At 45.1% G+C, this 16443-nt stretch overlaps 1 protein-coding gene across 7 annotated transcripts in view; it reads left to right on the top strand.

The window, feature by feature from the left end:
- CHGB (chromogranin B) overlaps window positions 1-13206 on the top strand; it is a 28770-nt gene extending 15564 nt beyond the window's left edge. For 2 of the 7 annotated variants that reach the window (XM_082047283.1, XM_082047285.1), the window contains 4 exons: window positions 7188-7231; window positions 8631-8724; window positions 10576-12341; window positions 12821-13206. In XM_082047283.1, coding sequence (XP_081903409.1) covers window positions 7229-7231; window positions 8631-8724; window positions 10576-12341; window positions 12821-12904 — 1947 coding nt within the window. In that variant the 5' untranslated portion in view covers window positions 7188-7228 and the 3' untranslated portion in view covers window positions 12905-13206. Of the gene's footprint in view, window positions 1-3066; window positions 3123-4136; window positions 4404-5027; window positions 5954-7187; window positions 7232-8630; window positions 8725-10575; window positions 12342-12820 lie in introns of those variants that run through there. The other 5 variants (XM_082047284.1, XM_082047281.1, XM_082047279.1 and 2 more) reach the window with 5 other exon arrangements.
- The last annotated feature ends 3237 nt before the right edge of the window (window positions 13207-16443 follow it).

The raw sequence follows: 16443 nt of genomic DNA, 5'->3' as shown, positions 1-16443 counted from the left end.
GTCTCCTCTCCATTTAGAAGGAGCTCAGACACAGAAACTCACTTGTCATCCTTTGAAGTTCTAGCTGCTAGGATGAGCCAAATGTGATTTTTTTTTAAAGCATTTGAGAGAATCCAGAAGGACAAATACTGTTTATCTGTAGAGTGATAGGTTGTCACAACATTATGAGGCGTGTATATCACTGCAATTGGAGCTCTGACATATCTGAGAAGGGAGGTTGGGGTGTGCCAATCAACTGATGGAGTGAAATATGCCACTGCCTGCTGTAATTCTGACTTAATGCAGTCACATCTCTTTCCTAACCTGAGGGTAAGCTCGTGCCAGCTGATACCTGGCTGTAAAAGTCCACGTGAAGCGACACTGTTTTGAAAATACAGGCTGACTAAATTAACTGCAGGCAAGGTGCTTGGATTGTCTGTCTGGTTTTCCAGCACTGGCAGAAAAGTCTGTGGATGTTAGGTAGGATGGCAGGATGTTTTGAAATCCTACCATTGAGTGCTGAAGATGGAATTAGATATAATCCATCCAGTTTGGTACCAGTTCTTGTCATGGACCTCTTGGGTGACCTCCTGCAGAACTTCTGCAAATCTTTGTAACCTCGATTCTGATCAAATCTGAAGGCATTAACGTGTGCTCCCAGTTGACCCTGATATAGCTGATGGTAAAACATGCCCCCAGAGTCCTTTAGCGTCTTCCCTTATCAATGGCAAATACAGGACTTACTGATCCTTCAGGATCAGCCCACACAATGCTGAGGTGAGGGAGCATTTCAGAGAAATCCTGCAAGTCAAATATAAATAAATGAACCAACACGGAGAAAACAGCCAGGAAGCCCCAGTGGTTGCTGCTGCAGTGCAAGGGGTGGATTAGCAGCCACATGAGGCAGGGATGTGGAATTGTTAACCTCATCTGTCCTGCAGCAAGAAGGTTTTTGTAGCGGTGGTGATACCAGCTATCAATTGGACTTGTGCAATACAGGTACTTAGTGCAAATACCTCATAAATGCTCAAATAGCTGCCTATTTTTATTCAGCATCTTTGTATCACTTGCCCCTTTTGACTGTCATACCGAAGATAAGTATAGTCAAGCAAATGCTGGAGTAGAGTGATTACACAAGGGTAACCAGAGAGTGCTATTTATAGGCCTGGGGAAGCAGAGAATGCTTAAATGGCAAATGTTTCACCTAAAATTCTTTCTTATGAGAAGCTGAGAAGGTTTGAGGCCAGGCTGAATCCTCACATAGACAAGGGCGGACATGGGGTCTTGGAGCCCATGATTTTCTTCACAGTCTTCTGAACTGGGCTCTCGATTTCACACAGTCAAGGCTGGTGATTTCCAAAGAAGCATCTGCCTGTGGAGATGTGGCTTGTATAGGCAGTACAGGAACAGCAGGAGGCTGAGGAACCAGAGAAGATGTTGCAGGGCTGCTTTGCTTTTCCTGGTGGCCAGGTAACTGGGTTCTGTTGTTTTGCAGGAACTGTAATCTGAATGAAAGGTGAACGAGGTATCTGTCTTTGCCTCCTGGAAGTTAAAGGCCATCTCCTGAAAGAAGCTGCAAACGGAACTGAAGTTCCTGGCTTCCTTTGCACACAGATGAAGCTGCATGTGAATTTTACTGAAGTGTTGTGTCCTTGTGTCCTTGTGTCCTGTTTCCTATGTTTAAAGCATGTATGGTTATAGCAGCCTGTCGTTGTTAATACACAAATCTGTATGCAGAACAATAATAGAGATAACTGCCGTTTTGATGTATAGAAACACAGAATCATAGAGTGTTTTGGGTTGGAAGGGACCCTCAAAGCTCATCTAGTGCAACCCTTTCCCTGAGCAGGGACATCTTCACCCAGATCAGGTTGCTCAAAGCCCTGTCCAGCCTGGCCTGAGATGTCTCCAGGGATGGGGCATCAACCACCTCTCTGGGCAACCTGGGCCAGTGTTTCACGCCCCTCAGTGTAAAAAATAGATCCATTGTCCTCCATGAACAGCAGCAATTAGAAGGCCAACTGCTTAGCTGAAAAATACACATGATTTGCAAATGGCCCTCTAAGAGTTAATGAAAGGAAAAGCCAAACAAGTCCTAGTCTTACAGTGTCTTTGCCTGTCTCTGAAGAGAACTGGGAGGAGTGTTCAGACTTGCTCTGTGGTGAGCTCACCGTAGCTTGTCATTTGTGCTTTCCAGCCCATCAAGGACTAATCGGGACAGTGGGAGCTGTTTAAGAAAATTATGTAAAACTTGATCTCTGTAGGTTTGCTCTGGCTCCCCAGAGCATCATCACAGTAAATAGGAGGTTTGCCTGTGGAGTTGGATGCTGAGCAGTGATTTCCCTGGTAAAACTCTTGAGGAATTTCACTCACCAGATATAAGTACAGGGATCACTTCCCTGTCATTCTCTAGTTCTGGGTTTGCTGTGTGTGCCGTGGGTGTGCAATGACATGAGCAGAAGGGACAGAAACCTTGCAGGGAAAAAAAAATAATAATAAAAAAGCCTGCTGCAGCACCTGAAGAGGCTTTAATGGGAAATGGACGTGTAAACACACCGAGGATTTCTTATGAAAGCTGTTCCAAAGGGATGGGTTACCGCACCTACTCCGTGACGGTGGGAAAGACGTGAAGGTGACACCGCAGCCTCTGCGCTGGGGGAAGGGGCAGGGAGACCCCGCTTCTCTCATTTTCTGAAGAAATGGCAGGGCTGGGGGGTATAAAGTGGTATTGGGGATATTCAGTGGGGGCAGAAGGAAGAGAGATGCGGTAGTTGCAAAGGAAGGGAAGATGAGCTCGGCTTTCCCTGGCAGAAACTTCCCCCGCTCTGGCGAGCCGCGGGGGCCGGGAAGGCGGGGGGGACGGACCACGGGGGTCCCGCGGCTGCGGGCGGCGCCGCTGTGGGGGAGAGGACAAGGCGGGGGAGAGGACAAGGGGGGAGAGAGGACAAGGGAGGGGGAGGGGGCGGCGGCTGCACCGCCCCCGGGGGCTCGCAGTGACGCACGCTCCCGGCGGGGCCCCCCGCCCGTCCCCTCCGCCCCCGCTCCCCCCTTTAAATAGCGGCGAGCCGCCGAAGCGCGCCGAGCGGAGCGGAGCATGGGGCTGCCGGCGCTGCTCGGGCTGCTGGCGGCCGCCGCCCTAGCAGGTGAGCGGGCTGGAGGGCGCGCTCCCCCACCCCACCCCGAGGGAGAGGCGAAGGAAAAGCCCCACCGGGCGCGGGGTGGTTGGAAGGGGTTTTGCCTCTGAAGAGAGGTGACGCCATGGGTGGGTGTATGACGTCATGCCCGGCCCGCCCTGCGTCACCTCGGATCGCCCCTCCGGCCGCAGCGGTGAGAGGCTGGGAGGGGGGCGGGGGGCTGCCCGGAGCTGCGCCCCGGCTGCTGCCGGGCGAGGGGCCACCGGCCGGGTCCCCCTCACTGTGCGGGGGCTGGTCGGCTGCTCTTCGGTTATTATTTATTAACTGCTCTTCGGTCATTACCCTCCCCAGTGCAGTTTCTTTCCACAAAGGCTTCTCGGTGTAATATTCTTTGAGCTGTGCTGCTATGTTTTTGCTATCTATCTCTTGATACCAGAGAGATGATTGTAAGATAGCGGGTCTGCGACTTTAACTAACAGAAAATGTTTTCGGCATGTGGTATTAAATATTAAAGCCAAGCTGTGAAATTAAGATTATGCACAACAGGGTGAGGTGAGATAATGGCTTTATAGCTTTTTATGCATACTGTATTATTTCTTGGAAGAATTGGTGTCATTCTGGGTTGAGTAATTCAGCTTTAGGTATATTAGAGGTCTCCACGTGGAAGTGTGTCTGGGACGTGTACAGAAACTCTATAATGAAGTCTACTCACTTCACGTGCCTTCATTGTAATCAAAGGGGTGGGTGGAGGATGGGAGGAGAGACCCCAACCCAGATAAGCTCACCAGACTTACTCTGCAGACCCCGTGGGGATTTCTTACCAGATTTTTTTTCCTGTTTTTTATGCCATCAAACAGGTCAGGTACCTTTTCACATCCTTTTTGGCTATCTTGCTTTGAAATGCCAGCTATAATCAACTAAGGAGTTTGTTTGGGGCTGGGAATCAGTGAAACACTAGCGTCAAGAACTTTCTAGTGCTCCTTCTGCAAATCAATACGCCGAAGTTTCTGTGATCTTTCCTAGGAAAGGTTTTTGCTGACATTTTGATGAGTGATGGCACTGCACTGAGTCATTGGCATTTATGAAACAAAGCCATGGGGGGATTTCATCAGGGACCGACCAGAAGATCTGTTCCAATCTCAGATGCAAGCAAAAGTCATGTGAATTTATCCTGCATTTCTCAGCCTTTTTCACGATCTTCATCAGCTCTCAGCACTTCTGCAAAATCAGATAATCTGATGGTAACTGCCTGCGTAGATTTGCTTCAGGAGAGGAAAGCAGACCCAAGGTGTTGCTTTACTTTGTGGGTCTGTGGTCTGTTTCGTCTGCATGGGCAGGGGAAGGGAGCGTGCTCTGACCTTGCTTCTGCTGTGAAACCCTGCAGTTGTGCCATCTGCTGTGGCCCCACAAGCCCCGTGGGTGGGTGCCCTGCAGCCCCACACTGGTGCTGGGGCAATGGTTTCACCCCTCCAGAACACACGTGGAGAGGAAGGCAGAGGTGTTGGCCAGCGTCTCCAGCTGGCAGGTGGCCCTGCGGGAGCTCTTGCCAGCAGGCACAGGCTGGCCCTGCCAGCACCATTGTAAAGTGGGGCATGCTGGCTCCCCACAGGCTTCCTATCTTGGCTCTGGCAAAGCAGATGCCTCAATATGTTATTTCAGGCTCTGCAGTGGATTGAATATTCATTTTGTTCCTCTGGGCAGGGTAATATGACGTGTCCAATACCATTTGCTTCTTCTGACATTGTTATGATAGCCTAATGCTTCCTCTTTTTCTCTGCATGTCAGCTTTCATCATTAACCAAGCACTTCCTTAACAGTCATTAATCTCTCTGTAAACCTCCTTGGAGAGATGGCAGCTTTGGAATGACAGGGCAGGGGTGGTCAGTACAACCTGACTTTGTATTTCCTCACCAGCAACATAGTGCTTGAGAAGCAGACTGAAGCTGGCACCTCTAATAGCAAAAGACATTCAGAAGTTTGTTCTGTGCTTTATTACATCAACTGGATGCAACTCACAGGAGATGTGCTGTGGCAGTATCACTGAAAGGACAAAACCAGATGTTTGCCTTTGGGCTGGGGGACCATAGGAGCCTCATCAAGAAGAGCCAGCGAAGCAGGTTGTCACCTCTGCTTATGTGTAAGTGGTGACTGTGACTTGCTCATGCCCTAAGAGCAGTGTCTCCAACCCCTGTGGGACTGGAGAATGCCCTTTTGGTGGATAATGCTTTTTTTATTAGAAGAACCTATGCTGCCAGTCTCCTGTCCCTGCATGTCCATACATCCTTACCTTCCGTGCTCTGGTGGAGGATGCAGGCAGGTTAGACTGCAGCAACATCAACACTGTGCAGTGTGGTAGTTATTTGCATACTAAGTTAGTAAATAAAGAAAACTGAAGCCTGGCTCAGTCAGCACTGAATGCAGAAGATGGGGGAGTGAGTTGGCTGTGTATAGCACCATCTCCCCCGTACACCACCTGGCACTCTGGGGAAGTGATGGGATAGGGATATGGTGCTATTTTAGGGGAATCCCTTCTGTGCTATCCCTGTGTGGGTTCCCTTCTCTGATCACAGTTGTACGTGCAGAGAAGAGACAGGGGCTGGTGAAGCACATTCCTGCATATGTGTTTGGGGGAGCAAAAATAGAGGACGGTAGAAATATTGAGAGTATTATTGCATTGTGTTCAGTTATTACACACAGAGCCACCGCTGAAGGAGATGTCTGTTTCTTCACAGACACAGAAAAGAAAGGTCTTGCTGCTTCCAAAAGCACAAGGCTATGCGCTCCTGTCCACTTTGAAGGAAACGTTCTTGGGGCAGTGTTAGTTTTCCTGATGCTGTAAGGTAAACTGACCCCTTTCATCTCCATCATCTGCTCTGTGTTCATCTGGTCCAGAAGATCTCTTGCTGTCCCAACTGAGCAGCATTGCAGAGGGGGTGGTAGGTGTATGTGAGGCTGTCCTGACTTGTGTAAGGACTTCAGAACTGCACTCCAAGCTGTACATTTCTGTACTGTGATTATGTACCACGCAGTAAGGCTGTGAAGCTGTGATACAATAAACCTTGCTTCTCTGTACCTGTGTGTGGCTGGCAGACTTGCTTGACCTCATTTCTACGAATCTCAAGGTGGATGACAACATAGTTTATTAATATGCACAGCAGACAAACTCATTAACCAGCTGGAGACCTATCGCAACAGTGGTGGCAAAATAAAGCAGCACGGTGGATTCATTTGCAACAGCTTCTTTCCAAGAGTAAATACCTTGGACCAGGTGCTGTAGATCTGGTGGAAGAAGGTGTTACTTACCCCACGGGTCCTCAGGACAGACAAGACACAGGTTGTGCCACTTCCTTACAGAGCTGTGTTTTCCACTGGGATTTGATTTATTTATTTATTTAGGTTTTTTTTAATTATTTTTATTTTTTACTCATTTATTGGAGTGATAATGGACCACTCAGTGAATGGAAGTTTTCCTGTCCCTTCTGCCTCCGTCCTTCCCTTCAGGACCTGCATCCTATACAAATGAGACAGGATCTCTCCAGTGGGACTGGGACAGTGGTTGCTTTAAAGCTTTGAAGAATGGTCTCCTGTTGGGGAGCGGGGCCACCCATAGCCCCTTGCAGAAGCCAAAAGATTCTTGGGGTGCAAACAATCCTTGCTTGTTTCCTGTTTGTTGTTTTGTTTGGTTTTTTGTTTGTTTGTTTTTTAAATTTGGGGTGTGTGTGGTGTTTTTTGTTTTGGTTTGGTTTATTTTTACCACAAAACAGGTACAACTACATAAAGACCTGACTTGCAATAAAGCTCCCATCTTGGAATTTAAGCATTGCTTTCTGATTTTGGATGTGTTTTCTTCTTTTGTTAGAAAGGTCAACATGCCTCTTCTCTCCTGCTAGGCTGCAACTTTACATTGCTTTTCCATCTTGAATAAAAAAAAGATGTAATGCAAAATGTGTGTGGTTTACTGACCTGCCAGCCAAGAACTCAAGCCATCTCATCAGCCCAGTTTGACTGAGGATTCCTGTCGGTGATGCTTGTTGCCAGGGTTAATGAGTCTGTAATAACTGTTTTTTCTTCTAGGTGTCAGCACAGTTCCAGTGGAAATAGACCATGTTGAAGAAATGGTGAGTAGATGTATATCGAAACGAATTTCAGAAAATATCAGTCACATGCTCTCCATATTTTGTCTTTAAACTCTCAGGGTAATGTGTTGGGTTTTTTTTTCCTAAGGGCGAACTCTTAAGAGATCATATCAGTCACGTGGAAATCAGAGTCCCTTTAGTTGTTGGAAGATATCTGCATGCACTTTGGTGCATTTGATGAAAATGGAAGCTGGCTGCTTGTGCCAGTGTGGTACTTATTAAACTCTGTTTTACAGCTGTCTGAAAAATTACCTGAAATATTATTTGATGACACATGTTGTTGGAGCCTAAAAAGTGAGACAGCAAATTTGAAAATGGATTAAATATCTGCAGTTGCTATGTAATGGACTCTCTAATGCAGTACTCTCATCTCCTACTTTGGAAGGAGATTCTTAACCTGTTTGATTAAATAAATGTCAATAGCTGTTCTCAGCACCTCTAAGCTGACATCAGACCATCTTCACTGGTTGATAGTGTGATCATTTAGATTAATTAACATCTAGTAATAACTAAAAACAGTTGAAAGATAAATGGCCATATGAATATTTTGTCTCCTCCCATCCAGCCACCCACATCATCAGGTGTATGAGGGTCTCAGGGTGACAATCTGAGTGCTCACCCACAACCAGCAACTTCAACACCTGAAGGTCCTTTTGCATGAGTTTGTACTGAAGTCCTGCTTTGGGTGATTAGGGTTAGAGGGGGTTGTGTGACTTTCCTAAATCGCTTGATTTCCAGTGCTTCCAGAAGACTGTCCTGTTGGATGTTAAGTGCTAAAAGAGGCAGAGCTTACAGCACACACGTATGAAAAAGCATGGAGCCTATCATTTACAGAGGTGGTTTTGGTTCATTGGAGATCCAAGCAATACTTGTAGTAACACCTTTGTAGAACCCTCATTTGGGCAGATATAGGGTTTGATCCTCATCTTTTGAACACAGAATCATAAGGTTTTTTAGATTGGAAAGGACCTTTAAGATGATTGACTTGCTGTTAACCTAAGACTGTCAAGTCCACCTCTAAACTGTTGGTTTTGGTTGGTTGGTTTGTTTGTAGGATGCTGTTACCATATGTTGTTTGACTCTCCTTTGTACTGACAAGGGTATTAAATATTTAAAAATGTACAAAAGGAGCCTGTTACCTGTGCAAACAAAAGGGGAGATAAAAAGAGCTAATGACTATTTTCTCTTACTGGCATGGGAGTGAGGAGCGAAGCACTTGTTGCCCAAATGCACAGGAAGTTGTGGTAGAGCTGGGGGTTACTCAAAACTCAAATATTAGGCTGAACTCTAATCATAAACTAACCTTCCTCACTAACTGAGTCAGAGGTAGGATTTTCGTTTTTGCTATGACAATTTTTTTCTGCTATTTTGTTTCTTCTAGGTAACACGGTGCATAGTGGAAGTTCTGTCTAATGCTCTATCTAAGCCAAATGCACCACCGATTAATCCTGAATGCAAAGAAATCCTGAAGAAGAGTAAGTACATTATCTGAACTTGTGAAAGGAATTTGGTAGATGGATTATCTGTTGTGTTGGAGCTGGCAAACTGTTATTTCAGCCCCTGTGAATCTGGTGCCTCCAGATTTCAGTGCCAGAATTCATATTTCACAGAATCACAGAATGGTTGGGGTTGGAGTGGACCTCTGGAGATCATCTAGTGTATCCCACCTGCTAAAACAGGTTCACCAGAGCAGATTGCACAGGACTGCATCCAGAGAAGGAGACTCCACAGCCTCTCTGGGCAGCCTGTTCCAGTGCTCTGTCACCCACACGGTGAAGAAGTTTCTTCTCATGTTTACGTGGAACCTCTTATGCTTCAGTCAATACCTGTTGCCGCTCATCCTCTCATTGGGCACCACTGAAAAGAGTCTGGTCCCATCCTCTTGACACCCACCCTTGAGATATTTATAAGCATAAATAAGACCCCTCTTAGCCTTTTTTTCTCCAGGCTGAACAGACCCAGCTCTCTGTCTTTCCTCATAAGAAAGATGATCCAGACCCCTCATCATCTCTGTAGCCCTCCGCTGGTCTCTCTCTAGTAATTCCTTGTCCTTCTTAAAATGGGGAGCCGAGAACTGGCCTCAGTACTGCAAATGGGGCTTCACCAGGGCAGGGTAGAGGGGAAGGATAAATAACCTCCCTTGACCTGCTGGTCACACTTCCTAACACACCCCAGGTACCATTGGCCATCTTGGCCACAAGAGCACATTGCTAGCTCATGGTCAGCCTGTTGTTGATGCTGTGCCAAACTGCAGAATGCATCTTTCTTTTCTGTGCAGTTATATTTATCTAATTAGAGAACAATAAAAAGGCTCTTGAACTTACGTGCCAGCAAGAAGTAATAATGAAACCCATCTGTCTCCTGCTCGTTTATAGAGGAATAATGCACAGCCCTAATACAGTTCTCAGAAGAGGGTGGGTTTTGGGATTTGGGAATACATGTGTCTAACTCAGCCTCAAATTTCTAGGAGATGCCATCAGGCATCACGCCTGGTGTTAATTTCAGAGAAAAAGTATATATTTACTATGTTTTGGAAAATAAAAAAAACCCAACAACCTACTTGCTGGAAAGAGAGGGTAAGGACTATATTTTTTCCATTACACAGATATTCTCCAAGAATATGAGATGAGAGGCTTTTCAGAAATAATGAGCTATTTTTAAGCCTGTGCAGCTATTTTATGAAAACTTTTAGGATATGTGATCTATTTCTGATGTTACTCAGCCACAAGCGAAGCAGAAATATCTTCATAGAAATATACTGTTACCATTGTGATCAGAGTCAGACTTTCATTTACCATTTTGGAAGTAGTGGCAGGAGCATGATTTGATTAAATATAAATGTTGCAAAGTAATGGATTTCTTTTTTTTTTTTTTCAGTCAATTTAGAACTTTTAAAATTTGATTTAAGCCCCGGATATTTTCAAATAGATGAAATAAATTGTTGTCTTTTTTGTGAATAAGCGTAAGTAATGGGTAAGGCCTGACATTCAAAGAACTGAACAAATCCCGATCCCATTGATTTTTTTAATGGGAATGAGAGTTTATTTATTTTAATACTACAATCACAGACAAAGAAAAAAGCCAAAGAGGAAAATTTATTCTGAAAATTTCAATGGAACTTTTAAAACGCCTAATTAAAAAAAAGTTAATGTTTTTTCTAGGCAACATGCAAAACATTAGAAAATAACAAATTTTAAAAGCCGAATTAAAACCTGAATTCTGTCCAAATCTTCTTGCTACTTTGGGAAGCCAGTTATGTATTTAAACTGAAATAACACTTCGGTGGAGAGGTGGATTACCTCATTATGCTGCTTTTCTTATTGTAGGTGGTAGAAACGACAGAGAGAGAAGTGAAAACAGCCAGCCTGAAATGAGGCATTTGAAAAACCCAGTAGAAATGGAAAAGCATCATAGCGGGAGCGTGGAGAAAGAACAAAGTCAGGCAGAAGAAGAATCTAAAATGTACGTGAAAGGAAGTGATGAGGAGAAACTTGCTCACGAAGAAGGTAAAAGCAAGGAAGAGGAGGATGGGCACCACACACCTGTTCAAGAAGAGAGACTTCATACAGAAGAAAAGAAACACTATCAGGAAATCAGAAGAGAGGAGGAAAAGAGCTACCACAGTGAAGAAGAAAGCAAAGAGAGTGAGCGTCACGACGAAGACGTAGAGCATGCTGTTCTCAACAAGAAGTCCCACTCTGGAGGCGCGAGCACAGAGGAGTTCCCTGATGGGAATGACCAGCACCCCATGGGCCGCTGGCATTCAGAGGAGGGAATGCAGAGCCCTTACAAAACAGTTCAGGGAGGTGAAGAGGGAGAGGCAGAGGAAGAAAGAAGTGAAAAATACCATCACGAGTCTAAGGAACATGATTTCTCCCATCAGGAAGAGCATGAAGAATCTGATGAGAGTGAAGAAACAGAGGAGGAGAAGCAGCCCTACAAACCCAAACGCTATCATGGGAAGCATAGAATGGGTGACTCCTCAGAACAGAAGAGGGGCCATGGTGGGGAGAAAGAGGAACTAGCTGACGAATCAGACACAGAGGAGACCCATCTCTGGGATAAAAGGAACCACCATCAGGAACATCATGAAGAGTCTGAGCAGCAGCGTGAGGAGAAGAGTGGTTATCGTGGGAGGCATGGGTCTGAAGAGGTGGAGGAGAAGAGGCATACAGACCGGGGAAGTGAGGCGTACAGAGAAAGGTGGCAGCAGAATGAGGAGAGCAGCGAAGAAAACAAGAGGCATCACCACAGTGAGGAAAGTAATGAGAAACGGCATGTGGAGAGGAGACACCATGATGGATCACATGAAGCAAAGAGGCACCATTCTGAGGGAAGGGCATATCTTGGAGACGGAAGCGAGGAAGAGCTGGACAGATTTCTCAGCAAGGAGAAGCAGTACCGTGCTGGAGGGAAGTACCGCTCGTGGGATGATGAGGATGAAGGGCTGGAGAAAGCGTACACTCGAGAGCGCAGCGGGCAGGCCAGAAGACACTACAGCACTGAGGACAGTGTGGAGCAGCAGCGCTACCCTGGCAACAGTGAAGAGGAGGAGGAAGAGGTAGAAAGGAAGCATCACAGCAGTGATCAGATGGAAAATGAAGAGGAGGCCATGGAGGAAGGAAGATTCGCAGAGAGGGAAGAGTACAGAAGCCATCTCCCTGCTGAGAATGAGAAGAGAACCCCAGCATCCTACAGCTCCTTCTACCCGCTGCTGTGGTGGAAAAGCCAGCGCTTTGAGAAAAGGGACAGCGCAGGAGAGCAGCTTCTGGACAGCAAAGAGGGAGCAAGGCCCACCCTGAATGAGAAGAGTCTTTTCCCTGAATATAATGACTATGACTGGTGGAAGAAGAAGCGAATCCTGAATGCTCTGAACCAGGGACGCACTGAGAAGAGGAATCTTGGCAAAATTAACAGATATGATATGAAGAGGCAATCCAACAAGATGGATCAACTAGCACAACTTCTGAATTACAGGAAGAAGTCAGCTGAGTTCCCGGAGTTGTACAATTCTGGAGAAGACGTGAAAAAACATCACTTAATCAGGAATGACAGAGGAAGTCTGAGCCAGAGGCCTCTGACAGAAGAGGAGGTAAGTGTACAGGCGTTTCTCGGGAAAGGTGGGGGAAGCTGACTTTACCTGTGTGTTTCTAAATCCATTCCCAGGGCAGCTGGTGAACTGTGCATGGAAAAACACAAGCAGGGTTAAGTCACATTGAGAGCCAGATCAGTGCGTGCTGCTGGGGCGGCAGCTGCGGGATAGCGAGAGGTCACTGATATATAATGGTGGTTAGAAGAAGAAAAAAAATCAAGCTGTTGTTAGGGCCAGCTCTCAGAATGAGTATTTGATACTTTCCCCAGCCCTAATTCAGTTAAAAGCAGGAAATTTCACAAATCTCCCAAGTCTGTACTGCAGTGCTATTGACAACCTCCACCCCAGCAAGCGGCCCGGGGACAAGTAAGTAGCAGGAGATGTTTGCCTCAGAAACTGGTTGTGTCTCTCACTGTCATGGAACAAACCATTTGCCAATGTTATTGTTTCATGTAGAGTGTTGGTTTATGTTTTCACAGGAAAAAGAACTGGAAAACCTGGCAGCTATGGATTTGGAGCTACAGAAAATAGCTGAAAAGTTTAATGAGAACAGGAGAGGCTGAAGATGATCTGCTTTGGCGTTTCAAAGCTTGATGTAGCTGTTCTCACAATACGTGTATTTTGTGGTAAATTTACTGCCACTGGATTGTCGTTTGGAAATACTATTTACTGTCCACTATAGTGTAGTGATTTATATAGCTGAAAATGTCTTTAATTTGCTAATATGCTATCTGAATAGCATGAATTTTAGTAATACAACCTTTCATGCAAGGCAGATATTTTTAATATGCTTGTGAAAGTAATTGTGGTAGTGTTCTTCAGAAATATATTTGTCTGAGTTTGAAATAATAAAAACCATTGATCTTGGACCAAACTTTCTTCTTGCTTATTTGATTGATTGTGTTACAGACACAATGGGATAGACAAAATGTTGACTTGTGGTTCACCAATATTTTTTTAAAAGTTACAGGGAGCCTATATGTGCCTTATATTTGACAGTTAGCAAGAGCACAAGAGGTAAGAAGGAATGCTGATTGATTTGCTCCAGTAAGTCAGAAACATCCCATGAATTATTTAGCTCTGGAAACCAGTCATTAAAGCAGCAAAGAGGTTGCAACACCAAATGGATGCTTGTTAATTTGAAAAGCACGTGGTGCTTCCAAATCAATGCAATACATCGTGAATGGGTTCTGCTGCTTACTCAGACTAAGCAGTCCCATTAATTTAATCACCCACTGCTCTTTGTGTGTCCTGCAGGCTGCAGGTTGTGGTGAGCAGTGTCAGAGCCCCTGTGCTGTGCTGGAGTGTGGCTGATGTTGCGTGAGGTGAGTTTCTCAGCAGCCAGTGAGCTGTAATAAACTGGATAATGTCCTGCAGAGAATGACTGAGTAATGTGCTGAAGGAGCCATTTCAAAGCTCTGTGGAGCCATGACAACTACAACGCAGTAAAATAAATTATTCCATAATTAGTTTAAATTACTCCAAATATCTGGGGTTTGATTTAATTTGACTTATCCAAATGTGAGATTTTTTTTTTGTACATTCTTTCTGCTGTGACAATGTTTTCAATTGCTTGTGTAACACCACACACAGCCGAGTCATGTTATCAGTAAATGTACAGTATCTTTAATCCCAGCTTAACCCATTTAATCCACCTGCTCATTAAAACACATACTCTCCAATTAACTCTAAGTCAATATGAAGTGAAAATACTTGGTGAGATACTGATCCTATGTGAGCATGTCTATGCTGAGGGAGTTTGGTAACACCACTCGAGTGTCCCATCAGTTTGGTTGAAAAATATGAAGATTAAATGCTGTCTCAGAGAAGTAGGCAGAATTTTGACTTTGGTGGGACTGTGGTTTCACCAGATTTTTCCAGCAATGGTAAGGAAGTAACCTGGAGTGTGCTGGGTCTGCTGAGGTAGGGTTAATTTCCACAGGTAGCTGGTGGGGTGACACAGCCAGAACAGCTGACCCAAAACTAGCCAAAGGGGTATTTGATACCATATGAGGTCATACTCAGTTATAAAAGGAGGGCTGGCTGGGTTGGACTGTCTCTTGATACTCAGAGTGAGGCGGGTGGGTATGTTCCGGTTTGGAGCTATCGTGTTTTGGGTGTGAGCTGCCGTGAGGGGCACGGAGAGGTTTTGGCAGAGGCTGCAGCTGGGAATCCACTTGCTGCTTCAGAGGAGACAAGCTGCAGTGTTGTGATTGCCATGTGGTGAGAGATTGCACTGTGCATCCATAACTTTGTATATTCTTTCATTGTTATTTGTGGGGTTTTTTTGTTTCAGTTTTCTTTTCCCATGTTCTGATTAACTGTTGTTATCCCAACCCACAAGTTTTGGCATGTTTCCTGGTTCTCCTCCCCATCCCACTGGGGCAGGCAAGGGGCGATGGGGCAGCGTGTGGTTTCAGTTGCCAGCTCAGCGGGGAGCTGTGACATCCAGCTGTAGAAATCATTTATGTTTTTTTTTTTTTTGCATCTACAAATTCTGAGACTCTCTCCCTTTTAAAATGTACCATACTGTACAATAAGCATTGCAGCATGGTACTTTTTTTTTCCCTCGGTATGAGAAAAAGCGTCTGTGCTTATGTAAGCCCTCCATGGCGTCCCAGAGCTTCATGACAACCCTTTGCTCTGTCGTCTTCCTCTGTTCTGTTTGCATTGCTCTGCATTGCTGATGCCACAAGCAGGGAGCTCAGTCACTGTTCTGACTGTTCCTGCCTGTTCCATTTTTATCTACACATTCACATTGCCTGTGCAAGATTTTTTATGGGTAACTCTAGATCTTATTTTTAAACAGCCAATACAATTTACATTAATTTGCATTGTTTAAAGACAAATTGCCTGCTTTTCGCATTGAAGCCAGGTGGTACAATTTCAAATAAGTATTGCTGTATAGGATGTGTAATCTTGTTCCAGAAAAAAATCCAATGATGCAGAAATGGTGGTTTTGGCTTCTGAAAGTGTTATCTACCTTCTGGCTCATGGTAGATTTAGTTTCAGTAAAACACAGGAATGGAAATCTTGGTAACCATGTATTCTAATCTGCTGTTTTCAGCAAATTTGCATAGTGGGGGCAGCCGTGTGTTCTGCTTTGTTACAAAAGATTAGAATAAAACCAGATACCAAGTCACTGTAAGTGCAGCGATACCTTAATCGGACCAGGCCCTGGCCTTGCCAAATGTCCACAGCGCTGTTACCAGAGCAGGGGCTTGAGCACCACAGGCACTGCTGAGCTGGGGAAGGCTGAAGTTCCTCTGAGGTGTAAACAGCACTTGAATCGGCCTTGTAACCATCACAGAGCAGATGTCAAGCCTGGGTGAGCACTTGAGGAGGTGCAGACACACACAATGCACACATTTCCAGGCCACTAAGCAGGTACTGCCCTTTTCTGGTAGGAACAGCCCATTTTAAGCCGTAGGTGAGTTTTTTTTAAAAAAATAATAAAAAAAAAATCATTTGGAGGCAGCCACAGTTCAGCTAAGAGGACCATAACCACAGCTGAGGTAGGTCTGGGCAGCACTTGCGCTGTGACACGATGTGCCACCCCAGTGACAGCCCTTCATCCAGCGTGGTGGAAGGTGGCTTCTCAGACTGCCCGCCTCTGCTTTTTCAAAAAACAAAGGGGCTTCTGCAGAACTCAGTGGTCTAAATGTTCATCTTGCTTTACAGAACCCAGTTCTTGTTTAATATCCGCTACCTTTCCCCATTCCTTATCTACACATCATTGACCAAAATTAAATTACACCCATTTGTTAAGTTTTATAGCTCTGAAGATAAAAGTCCTTGGCTCTTTTTTGAGGCTCTAGTGATTATCAGGTTCCTGAGCTATGCTTTATGGAGACTAAATGCAGGCAGGCACATATTGCCTGCCTTTTCCCTCATCCTCCCTTAGTCCTGGAGATGCTTTCCATCAGCTATTTTCAGTTTATGTTAAAATCTTGCAGGGTGCACTCTCTTCTCATTTGTTCTGTTTTCCCTAATTTATTCTTTGTAAAAATGGAAAGGCTCCCTCGAGTTAATAACTTGTATTTCAACAATGCTTCTCTCATTGTAGTCTTTTAGGTTTCATTTATTTGTTTCAATTAAAATA

Source organism: Streptopelia decaocto (genome assembly GCF_964273445.1).
Source record: "Streptopelia decaocto genome assembly, chromosome: 3".
In the NCBI taxonomy this organism is placed as follows: Eukaryota; Metazoa; Chordata; class Aves; order Columbiformes; family Columbidae; genus Streptopelia; species Streptopelia decaocto.
The sequence above is the reverse complement of the archived record's forward strand: the minus strand, read 5'-3'. Positions and strand labels throughout refer to the sequence as shown.